The following is a 20312-nucleotide window of genomic DNA, read 5'->3' as shown; positions in this document are numbered from 1 at the left end:
CCCTCCCCTCCGTCAGCCGAGGTCTCGGCTTAGGGCCGGGGAGCTGGGTTACCGGGCACGCCGACTGGACGTCTAGCTCTTGGTGCCAGGGGCGCCGTCCTACCGAGGTACTGGATCTCATCTGCGGGTACGTCCGCACCAGGGGCCTGGGTTAACGCAGGCATCGCTGGTTCAGCAAGCTCTCGTCCGCCCTAGGGCTCTGGGTGTCGAGGACGCGGTTCCCGTGGGCTGACCCGACAGCGTGAACCGTTCCTTCCGACCCGAAGGCCGCACCAGCTGGGCTGGTTCGGCCAGGCCGCCCGACGAGAAGCGCGTTTCCCCCCGCTGGGCGGGGTGAACCGGAGGCTTCGAGGACTTATGCCTTCTTGTAAGGTCCTTCCTGCGAGCTAGGTCGCGAGGGTCAAGGTTGTGTTTTGAGGACGGCATCCTTGGCGAACACTCTCTGGACCGGCGGTCCGGGGAACAAATCACCTTTGAGTCCCGGGGTACAAAGACCCAGGCGCCATCAGGAGACCTACTCCTCCTATACTTACGCCCTGGGGAGCGGGAGCGCTTGCTACTATACCCGGAGAGCGACCTCGAACGGGAACGCTCGCTCCTGGACCGCTCCCTCCGACGACGGTGTTTTACCCTGACTTCCTCCTCCGACGAGGAATAAACGTCCGACGAACCCGACGACACTGCTAATCGCATGTCGGCCGGTAGCGGGGACTGCGGGGGACTTCTTCGGGCGTTGAACGCCAGAGGTCGACGGCTGGAGGAAATCTTCGGGGACTTCCGTGAGGGGGGCCGGGAACGACTCAAAGCGTTCCATGCCAGGGAGCCAGGGCCACTTCCATCCTTAAGGGTGACCTACCCGGCGTCTTCGGAAGCCTCCAACCGAAGGCATCGTTACCCGAAGGTCGTAATTTCTTCTGGTTGTCTCCGCCTAACGAAGATCCAGAAGCACAGGCCCACGAGGGCGGCGAAGATACAGACACCGCGTTACTACCCCACAAGGGGTCATCGGAGGACGCGTGCCCCCCGAGCACAAGGGCCGACTCTCCGGACGCACTACTGGGTTCTTCACTAGCCCTAGAAGGGCCCGCAATAGGCACTGCACTTTCACTAGGCTCCTGGGAAAGGCCGCCTTGTTCTTTTTCTACACCAGACTTACCTCGTCCCCTACTCTGTGTAGGGGACGGCGAAACAGAGGCCCCGTCGGACCGCTCACTGGGTGATGGTAGCGGCGAAGTAACACTAGCTTTCCTGGGGGAACGTTTTGCCGATTTCCTCTTTTTCGTACCGTACCGTACCCACTGGATATCGCTCCAGTCTACACACTCGGGGCACGTATCTGCTGACGAACAAACCCTTCCCCTACAGGAGGAGCAAAGGGAATGAGGATCCACTTCAGGCTTGGAGAGGAACGCTCCACACGATTTACCGGCTCTAGGCCCCGGACAACGGCGGATTTGCTCCATAATGCACACAACGCAAGACACAAGCACGAAGGGAATCAATGAAAACACTGGGTAAGCACACGGGTGGTAGGTGAACACACAGGAACACCCGGGAAAAGTACACTGGAAAACACAAGTTACCACGCGGGGAACACGTGGGGCACTAGAACGCACGCAAAGGATCGATAGAGAACGAGGGCGATGTGTTCACATGTCGCGACCAGAGAACTTACTGATGAAGCTGACCCGGCCGGGCATCGACCTACGATAAGCCTACCCTCGGGGCACATTCCTTAATGCCGGGGTAGGCCTCCTTAGAAAGCGGGGTGGGGGGTAATCTACACAAAACTCTGGTCGGTAGAGAGGAGGTTACTAGTAACTCCTAAGAAAGTAGTTCGAGGTAAGTATTCGTGTTGGAACAAATTGCGATTATGGGTTACCCTAAGGTAGGCTAACTCCTAACCTAAACTAAAAACTCGCTGCCATTGCCTACCTCGGATAATTAATCCACTAAATACTACTTAACAGTGTTTTTAATTGGTTTCTATCACAGTATAGTTGTTTCTTTCAAGAAATAAAGTGGAACCTCTACATACGATCTTAATTCGTTCCAGGACCTGCTTTGTTTATTAGAACAATAGTATGCTAGAGCAAATATTGCCATAAGAATACACTGTAATTGTATAATTTGTTCTACAGCCCAAAAACTTATGATAACTCCCTAATAAATGACAACACATAATTACACAAAAATAAAACAATTGCATTAAATAAGAGATGTAAAAAAGAATAATTATAAAGAAATAATAAATAAAAAAGGGGTTTTTATTGTCACTACCTTACAGACAGGCCAATACAGGTGAAGGACTTGCTACGCAGGAGACAGACGGTCGGCGAGGCGGTAGAGATGGTGACTGCGATAACGTACCGTAACTAACTCCAACTTACACTACGTGAACTCTAACCTACCTTAACTTTTTTTTTTTTTAAATTTAATTCTTTTTTAATTATTTTTCCTTTTGATTATTAATCTTCATCACTTTCACTCAATTCAATCTTAGTTTTCTTTGCTTCACTTTCTTTCTCTTCATCACGATCACTAGACGGCAATAATTGCAAGACAACTTGTCCGCCTGATAGACCAGGCAATCAAATGAACAAATGATAGGTGCACTTCCATATATTTTTTTTCACTTTTCCCCAAAAATGTTTCATAAGGTTAGCTGTCCTCACTCTGTCTCAGACTGAGACACTCAGTTTTGCTGTGCTTGCTGTACAGTAAACATCCATGTCACATGTTCTCTCTGCTCCACATAGTGTATACTGTACCTACTTCACCACAGCTCAGCACCAGTCAAAACCATATACAGTATAGTACAGCATCTACAATACCTATGCCTTTCCAAGCCAGAAAGGGACGGTTTGATAACAAAGTAGCACTTTTTACTGAAAAAAACATGACGAGGACTGAGGAGACAGCATCAGTGGCCCATGAGGAAGCAAAAGCTTTTCCTGTTAAGCTTTACAAGATTATCATGGAGAGGAAATAGAAGCTAGAGCGAGTGTGGAATATGTATAAAACAGATTACTGTAACACATGCAGTAGTTAGTGTACCTAATGCATGTAATAATTAAAATACCTGTGATATTTTTAATCTGTTTTACATAAAAAACTTTAAACCTCAGCCCTCAAGCCTCTGCTAATTGTCCATGAAGGAGCTTGAGGTGTTTAGACCTCTTGCTGTGCAGCCACCACAGGACCAATGGAAATCATATCCATGTTCCTCTGAGTTACATCTTGTATATAGTGGGTGGTGAAGGTCGTTTGATGCTTCCACAAGCCCGCTTGTAGTACGTGCGCCACAGCGTAGTTCTTTTTGAACGCCAGGGACGTTGTAATGCCCGACGTCATGAGCTCTATGCCGTTTGGAAGGAGGGGGGTCTGGATTGCGAGAAAACTTGATTACCTTCCATGTTCGTGAGTAAATGGTATTCCTCGTGGCCCTTCTCTTGTCTTTCCAAGTGCTAACAAACAGTGCCGTCACATGGGGGTGAGCGTCTGCCATTCCTTGAAGGTATCACCTCAGATTCCTCACTGGGCAAAGCACCAGTTGGTCTGGATCTCCGGATACAAAACGAAGACTCTTTATCCGGAAAGGCCGAACCTATGGGCAAGCACACCCGGATTTTAATCTTAGCAATAAACTCTCCCCATCTCCTAGAGTGGGAGACGTTGGAAGATAGACCATGCAGTTCACCAACTCTCTTGGCCAAGGCTACGGCGAGTAGGAACATCGTCTTCCACGTGAGGTGGCGATCTGTTGCCTGGCATAATGGTTCGATAGGAGGACCCTTCAGAGACTGAAGAACCTGAACTACGTTCCAAGGAGGAGGTCAAGTTCTGACTATGGACAAGTAATCTCATAACTCCGTATGAATAAGGAAAGTTCCGAGGAAGAAATATCTACTCCTTTCAGTTTAAAGGTGAGACTCAGGGCTGAGCGGTAGCCTTTGACTGCCAAACCCGAGAGAAGTATTTCTTCCCGAAGGTGTACAAGGAACTCCGCTATAGCCGGAACAGTGGCACCAGAAAACTGACCACTTTGCCTGGTAGACTGCTGCTGTGGAGCATCTAAGGTGTCCAGCCATTCTTCTCCCATCTTGTTGCGAAAAGCCTCTCTGTGTGAGAAGGTGCTGGACAGTCTCCAGGCGTGAAGTCGAAGCGAAGCTACGGCTTTGTGGTAAATGTTGGCATGTGGTTGAGTAGATCGTGACATGGAGGGAGTTCTCTCGGAAACTACGTGAGGAGTTGCAGAAGGTCCAGGAACCATTCTGCATGATGCCATAGCAACGCTATTCGAGTCATTCATAAGTTCTTGCTTACTCAGACCTGGTTGAGGACTTTTCTCATCAGAAGAAATGGGGGGAACGCATACACGTCCAAGTTCTCCCACCGGTGCTAGAATACATCTTGCCAGAGAGCTTGGGGATCCAGGACTGGGAAGCAATAAAACGGGAGCCTGAAATTCAGGGCCATTGTGAACAGATCCACAGTCAGGGAACCCCACAAAGTCAGGACTTGTTGGCTACTAGATGATTCAAAGACCATTCGGAGCCTAATATCAGATTCCCTCTGCTTAGATTGTCCGCTAGCACATTCCGCATGCCTGCAATGAAGCGAGCCAATAAGGGTACCGCGTGACCTTCTGCCCATCTGAGTATCTCTACTGCTAGATGGCACAGCGGCTGCAAAAAGGTACCGCCTTACTTGTTCAGGTAAGCTACTACCGTGGTATTGTCGCTCATCAATACCATGCGGTGCCCCGCCAGGAACTGGTGGAACTGCAGCCTCATCTCTAAGACCATTGGCTGGAAATACTGTGGTGCAGCATGCATGTGGGCCGAATCCATATGAACAACTGGGAAGATTGGTACATGAATCAAAGGAACAATGATCTCAGTAATGGACCGAGGCCAGCACTAACTCGCCTTGGTCCCCCGCTTTGAGCGGGGATAGGGGAAGATTCAGAACATTTGGAGGAATGACTTTTAATGGAAGAAGAACTGTCCTTTTTCTTCTCGCTCCCTTCCACGTGAGACAGGTCTCTTGAACCCACGAGGAGATATCGGCTCCTGGGGTGCCTCTGAGACCGCCATCCGGTGAGTGGATGGTGGAACGTTTAAACGGGGCTGAGCGGAGGCCACACACGAGGTCAGCGAGTAGAAAGATGGTAGGCTGACCTGCCCTCAACACCCCCGCTATGTCTGTTAGGAGGATCTCTCGGCCACGGAGGGGGAAACGTGAGGTCCCGATCCATTCCCGTTAGAGACCTCCTCAGCCACCATAGGCAGCACAGGAGACAAAGAAATTCCTGAAACACTGGGTACTGTCGAACAGGCCAAAGAGGGACGAGACTCGCTACCCTTCCTCAAGGGCAACCTGTCCTTCTTTGTCGTCTTTCGTTTCATAGTGGCCATCATGGCCCACTGAACATCTTATACATATCACTTGGGAACACACGAACCCGACATGAAGGACACAGAATGTGAGGATCAACCTGCACATGTGATAGGAAGGCTGAGCACAACTTCCTCTTAGTACCTAGGCAATAACATTGCACACACAGATTCCATACTTAGCAAACAAAAAATAACACTGGAATGCGAGAGCAACACACGCTCTAACACAAGAAAAAAGTAACGGTCGTGAGAGAAGCTGGCAAGTTGACTTAAAGTGTCAACAATCTGGAGTAGATTGGCTGTCTTGGCCTGAAAAGGGTCACCTGAGGCTGCTTCTTAATGCATTGTGGGAAAACAGGCGAGGCCAGGGTCGCACATGTGAGAGGGGGGTTAGGCCTGTTGAGGAGAAGAAAATTCCTGGGTGTGTGGGCTAGCTAGCCCCAGGTTCTCCTAAACAGTGGTCCGTGGTAAGTCCGTGTTGGAACAAATTCTTTTTAATTCCTTATACGAATCCGTTCATAATGGCAGTAACCTGAGGACATCATGTGCAGTACTTTTCTCATTATATTACTGCATTACTTTAAAAAATAATCTTGTCCTAGCTTCCCTATAAAAGTCTTTCATAAATTCTGCGTGTCTCAAAGGACTGGTTCCTAAGCTGTTTTTTGCAAAATCCTTGCCATTACTAATGGTCCTAGAAAATAAACAAGTAGCAACCGCACACAAAGAAAGAATAACTTTCCAAAAGATTGTCTAAATCCCTATTTACCATTCATACACAGCACTGTAGTTTAAATTTAGTATAGTAACCCCTCAAATTGTCATATATATACAGTTATCATTTTTACATGGCACAGGTAATAGGAATTCCATCAAGTTTTAGTATAAACTTCATACCTAGTTCAAGAAAGTTATTTTATGTTCAAAAAGACTAAAAATCAAGATATCACAATAATGTAACTGATGTGTATTGAAATCTAAGATGGCACTTGGGGTGTTACTCCTATTTGTTAAATCATTAAACCATAAAAAGGCAATTGTAATCAAAATAATTGTCCCTAACAAACATAAAACTGATGAGTATTTTTAAATACCTGTAATTAAGAAAAGCATACCTCCTTATCTTCATAGAAAAATCCCTTAGAGCCCCTTTAGTCGATAAAAACTTTCAGTTCCATGTAAGAGAAAATGATTTTACTGATATTGCTATATTCAAATCCCTAGAATACAAATACTTCTTATTCTTTATCAATACTCACCCCCAGCTTCCGTAAAGAACTTGCAATTTGGTTCAGGCTTATTTGGCACAAAGCAATCAAACTGCTCTGGGACCACCTCTGCAATTCTTTGTCTGTACGACAACCTGTAGATAAACGCAACAATTATAAGATGTGATTCAGATATTTATCTACAAATATAGTCTTTCTCAGTTAAATCTTTGGAGACCACACACTAATTAAACCCCAAAACTGAAATTTGTTATTTCTATACTCGATGCTCATATGGCTTCTTCTGGAAACAGTTTTATCAACGTTTATCCTTAAAACTAAAAAGTTTCCCATTTTCTTTCCTTTCAATAGACTTATGCCTCTAGTAAAGTAATGAGAATTAACAGTTACTGACAATTGCAGAAGGCTTGTACAAGCCACAAATCCTTTGTCTTTCAGTCTGTGCCAACAACCTCTTCTCCATATTGTTCATATTTAGGTTTCTTAGTATATCAAGATGTCTTCTGTATTTTCAAGTAATTGCAGCATAGATTGTACAAGGGAATAATTTCTGGGCAATCAACATCTGCAGTCTCTTTGTGTCTCATGTTAAAATCCGTGTTGTAATGAGTGCAAAGGTCGCCTTGATTCTCTTATGGGCAAGTATGTGTCTAAGGTTACTGAGCAAATTAAAGTTCAAAGCACAATAGAGTACCAGCTTTTAACTCAGGGAAAATCCAGAGGAGATTAGGCTAGTTGATTATAGCAAGGATGGTGATAATAATGACATGCATGTACCGAAACCCATCAAGCATTTAACGAATAAAGTTTTGATTATGATGAGCTTCAAAGCTCTTTACCTTCTTTTGTGAATCTCAAAAGAACAGTGAGTATTTAATCAAAAGCAGATACTACTACATCATATGAACTTCTTATGAAAATGATTTTGTACATTATACAAACTAAATGCAAACAGCAACACTAAAAATAAAACAAAAATACAAACAACAAACCTCATAGCCCTCTGCAATACTTCAATCACGAATTTTGCTTTAGGGTGGGTTGGGTCTAGCTGTGATGCTTCAAGCCAATCATCCCAAGACCACTTGAACTGGAAGTTACTTAAATGATAAGCAAACCAGTTCACAAACCTAAAAAACAGACATAGTATTAAGATTTGCTCAAGAAGGAATGAAAGGAATTTATAAAAAAAAATCATACAGTAAACAAGTATTTGCAAATAAAACTATTCAATTATCAAAATTCCAAGAGATATTCAGATTTTGTATTTTCATTCTAATTCCTAATTTATATACCAACTCATGTTCAGGACAATTCTCACAATAAAATGTTTATGTCAATTTTGATGTAAAATATATTAAATATCATCTGGACAAGACAAAATACACTGAATACACTTTACCTATCAAAGCAGCACACATTCATGGTGTCTATACGGTCAAATAGCAATTCCACAGCTTGGGCCAAGACCTGTGAAAAGATGTGGTCATATAAAAATACTGAATTTGAATAACTAATATATTCCACCTCATGATCATTAACACGAAAGTATCACATCTTATATCTAACAGGACTGGGCAACTTGTATCCTATGAAAGGAAAAGTACCATGGTCATTTTTCTATTTATTGTAAAGTCAAGACACATTTTCCTTTTTTTAGTATCAGTTGAATTGAGAAAAAAACAATCTTGATAATAAAATCTGTTATTTCTTTACTCACCAGATGTTCATACTACTACTACTCTAAAATTTAGGTTTACTGACATTTACTGGTAAAATTTTAAAAATTTCCCCTTTTCCTTCCTTTAAGTAGACACATGCATCTACTAAAGTAATGAGACACTAACAGTTAATGGCAAGAAATGAAGGGGTGACGAGCCAGAGGCTCTGTTATTTTAGTCTTGAAGTCAAAATGATTCCCTATCCTCTCATCAAAAGTGAGGAGGAGAATGGGCATGTATATGAACACCAGGTGAGCATAAAAATAATCAATCGTATTATCAAAATTTATTATTTCTATGAATCACTACTGATGTTAATATTGCTGACTACCACACTCATATGTAAGTAGGACACCAGTGAAGAAAAAGAATTAAAATAACAATTTAAAATACCTAAAATTTTAGACTCGACTGGTAAACCATCACAAAATACAGTTAGAAATATGAGACTCCAAATTTTCTTTTTAATATTTGAAACACAACTCGAGATTGCCTTTAAATATTCTATAACCTCAACCCCATACAGTATAACTAAAACTAGAATTTTTCAAAAAATAAAAAAATCATGAGTTAATTGAACTCCAAGTTGATAGACCACATCGCTAGCAGCCACTATAGGACTATAAACCAGCAGTTTCAATAAGTAAACCAGGATTCTTCAAGATAATGTTTAGCGAACACAAACTTGGTACAAAGAAGGGTTCCTGCAAAAATCAAGAAATTTAGGTGTATTCATTCATAATATCATGAACTTTAAACTTAAGGCCTCAATTAGATTTGGATCTAATTCTTTGAGAGATTACAGTAGGTGGCAAAACTTTTAACTAAAAATAATTACATTTTTGTACACTATATTGTCCATAGTTTCATCAAATCAATACTGAAAAGCTCTTATTGAACAAAGAAATTATTTTCTGATCATTAGTATTATTTCTAGCTAAGCTACAACCTTATTTGGAAAAGGATGCTGCAAACACAAGGGCTCCAACTTGGAAAAAATACCCATTGAGGGAGGGCAATAAACAAATTACAAAAGAAGTAATGCATAATTAATGTAAAATATTTTAAGAACACTAAGATTAAATTAATCTTTCATTGATCAACTATAAAGAGATAAGCTTCTTATGTCAGCCTATTCAACAAATTATTCACTGCAAATTTGAACTTTTGAAGTTCAACCAATTCAATTGCCTGATAAGAAAGATCATTCCACAATTTAGTCACAGCTGGAATAATTTTTTTAGAATACAGAGTAGTATTGAGCCTCATGATGGAGAAGACATGCCTGTTAGAATTAACTGCATACTTAGTATTAAAAGCACAGTGGTACCATCTAGGAAGATCAGAATGCAAACGATGGTCAGTTATGAAAACTGAATGATGGTGCCAGAGCTCAATATCTAGATCAGGAATAAGAAATTTAATAAACAACAGCTTTGTGTCCAACAAATTAAAATGAGATTCAGCAGCTTAAGACCAGACAAGAGACCAACTCAAAAGATGGCAAAATGATAGAATTAAAAACCTTCAAAATAGACTGATCACTGAAAAACTTATAAGACTTTAAGCCCAATTTTTGTACAATTAAAGAAGAAACAGCCCAAATTTGTTTCTCAAAAGTAAATTTGCTATCAAGAATTATACCTAAAATTTTAAGTTTTGGCATAGAGTTGAAGAAACATTATCAATGCAGAGATCTGGATGTTGTGAAGCCACTGTCTTCGACCTTTACAATCAATACTGTGAGGTTTGTTAGGATTCAGCTTCATGCTCCCTAATTTACACCATGCACTAATTTTACCTAATCTCTACTGAGGGATTCAGTATCCCCATATATGATGATGTTGAACTAAGCAAATAATCGAGTAAACCTCGCCAGGTCCTGACATGAAAGATATCAGTACATTACTTTACTAAGGCCAGCCATACAATATCATGTACACCTGACAGGTACACCTGAACAGTTACGCCTGTAAGGTATACCTGATACCTGAAGAGCACACACACTCTTCATGCATACCTGTCAAGTTTGTCAGTTTGCTATGGATTCTCGAGAAGATGATTTGTACTTTCTCTCCTTATTATCTGTATTTTTTGTGAAATGTAAAAACAGACGGAAGAAACGCAAACAGTGGTGTAAGAAATTGTTGCAAAGAAGAAATAAATTTATCCATATCAATCTTCTTAATGAATTGAGACATGAACCATCTGATTATAACAATTTTCTGCGCATGAATGAATCAGTGTACGAGTTGCTGTCACTTATATATCCCTTAATTAAAGGAACTAAACTGTAAAATAAATCAAAATTACAAAGCTGTAACCAAAAAAATTTAAACTGTCCACATCAAAAGATTGTTAATAACTGAGAGACCTGTTCAGGTACACCTGATGAAACAGCCACACACTGTACACATCAGGTTTACTCGCCTGTCAGGCAGAACTGATCGAATTTTCATTAGTTGTCAGGTTGCCTGAGAGGCTAGCTTTTCCCACCATACACTATCAGGTATACCTGACAAGCGTAACTGTTCAGGTGTACATGATAGCGCATGTATGGCCGGCCTTACTTTACTTTAAGGGCTGCTTATCTGGTCCTGTACAGCAGGGGAACCCTACTCTCTACAGGACCTCCACAGTCATTTTATGATGTTCATTCGGGATCATTTAAAATTTCATAATGCACATTGTTCGCTTACTGTTTGATCATCACTGTCAAAACACTGGCAGAAAAAGTGTCTTCAGTTTCCTCTTGAAAGCCTTAATACTGTATCTTCAATTACTCAGATGTCTCATGGGAGCCTATTGTACAGTCTCGGGGCCACATACAGTATTTATCTGGGTTCTTAGTTTGAAACCATCTGTAAATATTCTCATGTCAGGATGATTTGTTGGTTGCACAATAAGTAGCAATTCTCTTAAATATTTTGGACGACCGGTTCTGATAACCAGGTGGGTTATTTTACATATTTTAAAACCAATTCTCGCTTTAATCCGCAGTCAATATAGACCAATTAGTATAGGATTGATCCTTTCTCTTGGTGAGACACCTTTTATCAGTCTTGCTCCTCTGTTTACCCTGTTTTGTAATTTCTTAAGTTGTACTTTTGGTAGATTGTAGTAGATGGAGTTACAGTAGTCAATTCTGGCAATCACACAGTTTATCACAAGTTTTTTTTTTACAGAGCATTCATCCAGCTACTTTTTTATAAAAGCAATATTTCTTAGAAGATAACCAGCAGTTTTTACTACGCTATTTATTTGGGCATTAAGAGACAAGATGTAATCTGAAAATACGCCTAGATCACGAACTTTACTAGATATCGGCACCGAGTCATTATTTATGTCTATTTGAATATCACCTAAGTTCCTCACAGTGTTTGTCTTTACCACCATCATAAACTCAGTTTTGTTCTCATTTAATTTTAGTTGTTTAAATGACATCCATCCTCTAACACTATCGAGGATTTGGTTTAGAGGTTCAGTAGTGTTGTCTATATCATTAATGGAGAAGTAAAATTGTGTGTCATCCGCAAATAGTTTGAACTTCACACCATGCCTTTGTAGTATTTTCGATAGACTGATAGTCTAAATGCAAAATAAGATTGGGCCAAGTACACTCCCCTTAGGGTACCCCTGTTTTTTAAGATTCCTATGGTGAATGAGTTTCCAATTTGCACAGAGTAATTTTTAACAACCAAGTAGTCTTCCAAGTATTAAAAAGCTTGATCTTCAACGCCGATGAATCATAGATCATTTAGCACCAGTTTACGCACAACTGTATCAAAGGCAGCACTAATTTTGAGTAATAATAAAATACCACATTTATTTTCATCCATCATTTCCAATACAGTATATCATTTACAACGGAGCAGATGGCTGTCTCTGTAGAGTATAGTTTTCTGTAAGCAGATTGGTTGTCAGACAAAGTTTCTATTACTTCTAAGTGACTGACTGACTCTTTGTAGAGTATAGTTTTCTGTAAGCAGATTGGTTGTCAGACAAAGTTTCTATTACTTCTAAGTGACTGACTGACTCTTTGTAGAGTATAGTTTTCTGTAAGCAGATTGGTTGTCAGACAAAGTTTCTATTACTTCTAAGTGACTGACTGACTCTTTGTAGAGTATAGTTTTCTGTAAGCAGATTGGTTGTCAGACAAAGTTTCTATTACTTCTAAGTGACTGACTGACTCTTTGTAGAGTATAGTTTTCTGTAAGCAGATTGGTTGTCAGACAAAGTTTCTATTACTTCTAAGTGACTGACTGACTCTTTGTAGAGTATAGTTTTCTGTAAGCAGATTGGTTGTCAGACAAAGTTTCTATTACTTCTAAGTGACTGACTGACTCTTTGTAGAGTATAGTTTTCTGTAAGCAGATTGGTTATCAGACAAAGTTTCTATTACTTCTAAGTGACTGACTGACTCTTTGTAGAGTATAGTTTTCTGTAAGCAGATTGGTTATCAGACAAAGTTTCTATTACTTCTAAGTGACTGACTGACTCTTTGTAAAGAATAGTTTTCTGTAAGCAGATTGGTTGTCAGGCAAACCTTCTATTACTTCTGAGTGACTGACTAGTTGTTCAAGAATTACGTATTCAAGCACTTTTGAAACAAAGCATAGATTCGAAATACAGGTCTATATGAGCTTAATTCTTGGTAATCCAGAGCACTTTTCAAGCCTGGTGTGACTATAGTCATTTTCTCAAATTTGGGAAACTTACATTCATCAATGCTTGCATTTACTAAACTCATTATTTCAGCTAGACTAGAAAAGTCCTCCGCCCTTGAAAACCTGTTGCACTACACTGTCACACAAACAGCAAAATTCACAGTAAAGAGAACATAATGTTTTCACATATACTGTATAAAAGAAAAACATATTAAGACAAAAAATAAGTCAAATGGCCGGTAGGTTGGAGCGAGGAGTGAGACGAGCCCAAAGTAAAGTGGGGTTCAAAGGCCAGGTGTGCGAGTGAGCGGCGCAGCTACTAACCCCCACACCCTACCCCAGCTAACTAGCGGGTGGATGGTTAACCCTCGCTAAAAGTTTAATGGCTGAAAGTAATACCCCAATAAATAGCGTTGGTTTGTATTTAGTGACGGAACAATGAAAAACTAAAACCTAAAATAATAATATACAATGTACACAATGATGAAGATATAGTAGTAAATGCTTTGATTCAAAGAAATCGTTGACTAGACCACATCCAAAACAAAGAAGAAAAGATAAATTTGGTATTCAACAAAAGTGTTGCAGGTGGGACTACCCACTTGTTGAAATGTGATCCCGAAGTTCGGAATGCTATTCATGGTAATGGTGACCAAGTTTTATTGCGATGGGGTACTTATAACATACGTGATAGATACCGTGTGATCACCTGCTACCACTGTCAGACGTATGGACATTTTGAAGAAGATTGTAAGTTTAAGACTGATGATAAAGTCTGCAGGAAATGTTCACGTAAACATTCCACCAAAGAATGCACTTCGCAACAGGAAAAACGTATAAACTGCACAATGTTAAACAAACCAAATGACGACACAGTGAATTCAAGAAATTGCAAAGCTTATGACTTAGAATTGTAATGACTAGCAGAAAATACTGACAATGGATACTAAGGATGTCCCAAACCGTGGCTATGTAAATACACAATCTGTTGGTATTGACAATATTCAAATTTGCGAATTGATAAATTGATAAATATTTTAACATTCTAACATTATCTGAAACATGACTAAATAACTTTGACAAGGCTAAGATCACTGAAATGATCCCCCGCACATGCTTTCTTTCATATTCCGAAAGTTTACTTAAGGGGACCGTCCACTATGGTGTTTTGACATAACTTTAAAAAATTGAAAATCGTTTTATTGTTTCTATGTATGCAGAAACATATCGTACATGCTCTCAAGAAGTTTCAGCCAATTATTTTTACAACTAATAAAGTAAAGCAGTCTTTAAATGATGAGGTCAACTATACTGCGTCGTCTGCATGACTGAGTTTGTTAGAATCGTCTTTGCACGTTTATTTTTGCATTAACATGGCGATTTTTTAACTTATAATTTGAAATCTTGTAAGTCTGGCAGAAATGGAAGACAAACGCAAACTACGATCTACGAGAACAGCCAGTTTCCAAAAACTATAGAAGTTACGTTGCGTTTCTTTACAGTATTTGCATTTCGTATGTACAGTGTTTTCACATCTTTGTGAACTTTATAGCAAGGCCAATGTTACCTAAGGTCAAAGAAAGAACAAAAAGTAAGAAGAGAGCAACAAAAAAGAACCAAATAGAGAGGGAACCATGAAAGAGTACAAAGCTGGAACATTCTAACTAAAACGCTGACAAGAATGAGGCCGCTGGCAACTCATGACAACCTTATACCAAATTTATTAGTAAACATAGGGTTTAAAAGCCTCATTCCTGGGCTTGACCTGTGTCGCTCTGTGAAATGCTCCTCATAGCACCATATCTAAGGCATAAATATGGCTAAATATACCAGAGAAAAAGAGATGCATGGAATGCCAGGAATAAACCCAGCTTGCTCACTCTAATGAGTGTCGGTATAGTTACTGGGGCGTGTTAGAACCACGACCATAGGTCCCTCACCAGTTAGACATCTCCTTCTTCAACAACCCCCGGAACTACAAGGTGCCGATCTACACCCGACTGCTGCCTTCTACTACGACTATCCTCCCCTCACCCCTACCCCTCCCCACGCTCCCTCCCACATTCCTCCTTAGCACCATTTAGGGAGCCTTCGTGTAGGAATAAACAACATAAGTACAAAGTAAGGTTATCATAATAATGTTATCTTAACACGTTGACTGCGATTGGCAATGCTGTGAAACGGCCCAATGGGCGTTATCTTTAACCCCAATTAAAATCAGTAACCAGCTAGCTATTGACGTGAGAATTGTTAGGGTGTATCCGTAAGGTAAGCCGAGTGCTCAGCCAGTGTAAAAAGCGTGACTTTATGTGGTACACTTCGCCTGACATAACAAAAGTCTTCATTACAGGCGTTGTGTACCTAATATGGACATAATAGATGTGGTCATATATGGCTCAAGTCGCCCAGAACGATTAGAGATAGTTCTGCTAGCATTGTGTGCCGAATATGGTCACACTTTGGATGTTCAGTTATGGTGCATATCGCTCAGACTGATCTAGGGAATTACCATATGCAACATGTACCAGACGTGGGTCATACTCAGTATGACAGACACATATAACACCTTTGTATGTTTTCATATGTGCACATAAAATTTGTAGTACACACGTGTGTATATAGGAATATATATAAACATAAACTTGAATATAATACATATAAGATGTACATACATGTTACAGACACACACATTAAGAAACATATATACAGGCTGTATTTTTGGCAATATAAATTTATATTTTGCATAGATAAAAGTATTTACATACAAGTAAATTATTTAGGTCTTCTTCAGTTATTCATATATATCTGTCCATCTGTATACGGTAGCCCATCTTTTTGTACCTGTCTATCCACGTATATACATACATATATTCACACTTATGCGAGAGAGGAATAAAATGTGGAAAAGAACTCTTCCTTATGTCTGTATAAGAGAATATATTTTAATGTAAAATATTAGAAAATTAGATAAAGGAAGTAACAGAAAAAGGAATGACACATACACACACAAAATGGGTAGTTTATATATATATATATATATATATATATATATATATATATATATATATATATACACACACACACTTGCATATACGGACTGATATACAAATTACCCATTGTCCCAATATGATGAAAAATTAACATCCCAGAGAATATTTGAATTCTTGCCTTCCTTTTAGTACCATATGTATGTATGTATATTTACTGTATGTATGTATGCACATATATATATATATATATATATATATATATATATATATATATATATATATATATATATATGTATGTATGTATATGTATGTATGTAAGTATTATTTTCTCTGTCATTTCTACTTATTCCTTTATATCATATATATACACACTGTATATACGCAAAAGCGTACATATGCATACAAAAAATATTCCCTGACTGAAGCTAATGGCCCCAAAGCAAAGACAAGAAGGCTTTGTCGTTCCTGTTATGAGATACTGTCACAAAATAAAGGAAGTTCTGTAGCTCAAAAGAAAGCACGAAGAGTAGACACAATGTGAGAATTGTGAGGGTAAACCTTTCCTTTGTCTCAGTTGTTTCAACTTGAAACATTCAGTTTGAAGAATATAAATTTGTGTATTTTATTTGTTTTTCTTATGTAGAAAAAAACCAGAAAAAAAATTTTAATTTTATACTTGTACTCTAAATACTACATGATTTCCTTCATCATACATGGATATTTTTTTCACCAAGAAAAGGACACTATTTTTTTCAGAAGTAAAAGGTTTACCAAACTGATTTATTTTTCTATTGAATTTATATAAGTATAATCTAGGGTTAACAGGATAGCATTTTTATTGATCTAATGATAATGTTTTCTATTTTTTTTACTGAAAGAAAGAAAGAATTAAGAAAAAAATATATGCCCCTTTTGCTAGCAAATGAAGATTATTTTCAGCAATAAATAAAGTGTTTAGTTAATGTTCTAGTTTATTTTAATTAATTTCCAATATATTACACTAATATTTTGGTAAAAAAGAGCCCATTTTGATAAAATTTTGATACTTGAAAAAAATATATAATTCTTAGCATGTGTACCAGATAGGGTACACATCGCTCATTCAGAGAGTCCTCTGTGAACCATATGTGGAGCACATCGCAGTCAACGTGTTAAGTTATTCAAGAAAAAAGCAAAAATTTATAGCAAATCTTTGGGAGCTCATAACTCAAAAGCATACTTATTCACACTTAGGTACATTTTTCTCACTTATTTATTGTTTGATTTTAAGAGAGAAAGATCTCATTTATAAGAAGAATAAAAACCTCACACTTCTGTGTCACAGAATTTTTATTTTCTTTTTTCTTTTTTTTTTCATGATTATTTTACGTCTAAACGAAGAAAATTAAGAAAAAATTCATTAAAAAAAAAGAAAAATGAAAATTGAAAATCTGTGACACAGAATTATTTGATTTATAAGAGTTTTGATGGTATGATGGTATGATTTTCAATACAATTGATGTCACATTTGTATTGAAAAATGTACCTAAAATTTTTATAAAAATCATGATTTTTGCTAATAAATCAAAAAGATTTTGATCAAATCCCTTGAAATTTTTATATGATGAAGGTATTATATATGTCTAAAACATATATAGAAATAATGTATTTTGAATCATTGGAAAAAGAAATGCAGGACATAACGGACGGTCGTCCCCTTAATGTTGAAAAGAATACTGTATGTAAAGAATAATAAACATTAAAAACAGCATATAAAGGATGAAAAAATATTGTATTATTAAGTACTCCAGTAAGATACCACGAATATGCGTGTTATTCGAGCATTCAAGTGTTAATAAAATAAAATATTAGACTATTGCTCAAGAGACACACTACAATTTTCTCAACTCGTAATGTACAACCGAAAGTCGAATGACTGACCTGGGGCATTGTTGCAGGTTGTAACTTGCACAACTCGATCAAGAGAGACCCATAACAGATCTCAATGTACCTTGGGCCTGGCAGATGGAATAGTTCAGCTAATACAACCTCAACGATCATATACTCCAGAGGGATCTTATGCTTCAGAGGGAAATCAAGAAGAAAGGCAGCACTGCAAATAAAACATATTATTCAAAGGAGTTGACTTAAATATATGAATTATTCAAGCCTTAATAAAAGTCTTATGTTGAACCCTCATCTTTGGAATTGGTTACAAACTTTTCAAGTTTGTTTAAGGCTTTCATGCCCTCCAGTATCACCAATATAGTAAAACATTTGGCAAAGTTAATTTTTAGAAAAAAAAAATCTTCTCATAATAATAGTAATATTTCATAAATGTTAAAATATTTTAAAGGACCTTCAAAATATATATATATATATATATATATATATATATATATATATATATATATATATATATATATATATATATATATGAGGCTAAATAGTTTCCACAAATAATTCTAGATAACATATGATTGAGCAAAAAAAAAAAAAAAAAAAAAAAGAGAGAGAGAGAGAGAGAGAGAGAGAGAGAGAGAGAGAGAGAGAGAGAGAGAGAGAGAGAGAGAGAATAATATATATAATATATATATATATATATATATATATATATATATATATATATATAGTACATATATATATATATTATATATATATTAAATACACATAATCCTATATATATCAAATAAACATAATCCTGATTAACCAACAAGAATTGCAACTTGTATTGTAGTCATAATTATCAATATATGACATAAATCTAATCTACAATTCTTTCCTGCCAAGTTAGAATACCAGGAACTAACTATAACAAAAAAACTAATACTAAAACCTTGAAAACAAAAACTTACCACTGCTTCCTCTCTAGGTGGTATTCTTTGACAATATTGTGCAAGTGTTCTTCAATTAGATAGCGTTCAATAGAATGAGCACCTGGTAATACAGGTCCCTCTGGACAGTCAGTGTAATCAAAAAGCCTGGAAAAAAGAAGTTATAAACAATTACCAAAATATATATTAAAAACAACATAATAATAACTGCATATCTATATTTCATACCATACACTATTTTGGCCGTTATTAACATTAATTTGATATACCATATATATGTTTAAGTGTACACACACCTACATATACTTTATATATATATATATATATATATATATATATATATATATATATATATATATATATATATGTGTGTGTGTGTGTGTTTATATATATATATATATATATATGTGTGTGTGTGTGTTTATATATATATATATATATATATATATATATATATATATATATATATATATATATATATATATACATATATATATATATATATATATATATATATTGTGCTAAACTACAAACCTAGTTGGAAAAGCAGAATGCTACAAGCCAAGGGGCTCCAACAGGTAAAATAGCCCAGTGAGGAAAGGAAACAAGGAAAAATGAAATATTTTAAAAACAGTAACATTAAAATAAATGTCTCCTATTTAAACTATAAACACTTTAACAAAATGACAGGATTAATTGATTGAAAGTCTTCTGGCATCCTGACATCTAAGGTCATTGACGCCGATAGCATTTATTATATATGAAAAATAAAAGAGAATTCAATTAAAACCATACAGGAAGAGAAATAAGAGAGAATAGTGTGCCTGAGTGTCCCTCAAGCAAGGGAACTCTAACCCAAGACAGTAGAAGACCGTGGTACAGAGGCTATGGCACTACCCAAGACTAGAGAACAATGGTTTGCTTTTGGAGTGTCCTCCTAGAAGAGCTGCTTACCATAGCTAGTCTCTTCTACCCTTACCAAGAGGAAAGTGGCAACCGAATAATTACAGTGCAGCAACTCCCTGGGTGAAGAAGAAATGTTTGTTAATCTTAGTGTTGTCAGGCGTATGAGGATAGAGGAGAATATGTAAAGAATAGGCCAGACTATTCGGGGTTTGTGTGTAAGCAACAGGAAAATGAACCGTAAACAGAGAGAAGGATCCAATGTCGTACTGTCTGACCAGTCAAAAGACCCCATAAAACTCACTCACTCACTCACTCACTCACTCTATATATATATATATAGTTTATATTCAAGTAAGCCATATATTTTTGATACATTAATGTCTGGATTCTCTTAACGACCTAAGGATCAGAGCCCCAGGCAAAATCACACAAAGACAATAGCTTCTGACTGGCCGGGAATCGAACCCTGGTGCAGGAAACTTGGAATAACAGCGACATACCACTTGGCCAAGTGGTATGGCAATGTACACACAAGTTTCCTGGACCAGGGTTCGATTCCCAGCCGGTCAGAAGCTATCGTCTTT

The 20312-nt window shown here is 38.0% G+C and overlaps 1 protein-coding gene across 2 annotated transcripts in view; it reads right to left on the bottom strand.

Moving 5' to 3' along the window:
• Window positions 1–20312, bottom strand: part of LOC137619720 (nuclear cap-binding protein subunit 1-like) — a 180622-nt gene that overhangs the window by 48051 nt on the left and 112259 nt on the right. For both annotated transcript variants that reach the window (XM_068350011.1, XM_068350012.1), the window contains exons 7-11: window positions 18844–18969; window positions 17930–18101; window positions 8034–8101; window positions 7624–7761; window positions 6662–6765 (exon numbers count right to left, since the gene is read on the bottom strand). In XM_068350011.1, coding sequence (XP_068206112.1) covers window positions 6662–6765; window positions 7624–7761; window positions 8034–8101; window positions 17930–18101; window positions 18844–18969 — 608 coding nt within the window. The remainder of the gene's footprint in view (window positions 1–6661; window positions 6766–7623; window positions 7762–8033; window positions 8102–17929; window positions 18102–18843; window positions 18970–20312) is intronic.

This window comes from Palaemon carinicauda, chromosome 26 (genome assembly GCF_036898095.1).
Source record: "Palaemon carinicauda isolate YSFRI2023 chromosome 26, ASM3689809v2, whole genome shotgun sequence".
Lineage (NCBI taxonomy): Eukaryota > Metazoa > Arthropoda > Malacostraca > Decapoda > Palaemonidae > Palaemon > Palaemon carinicauda.
This window is presented reverse-complemented; position numbering and strand designations above follow the sequence as displayed.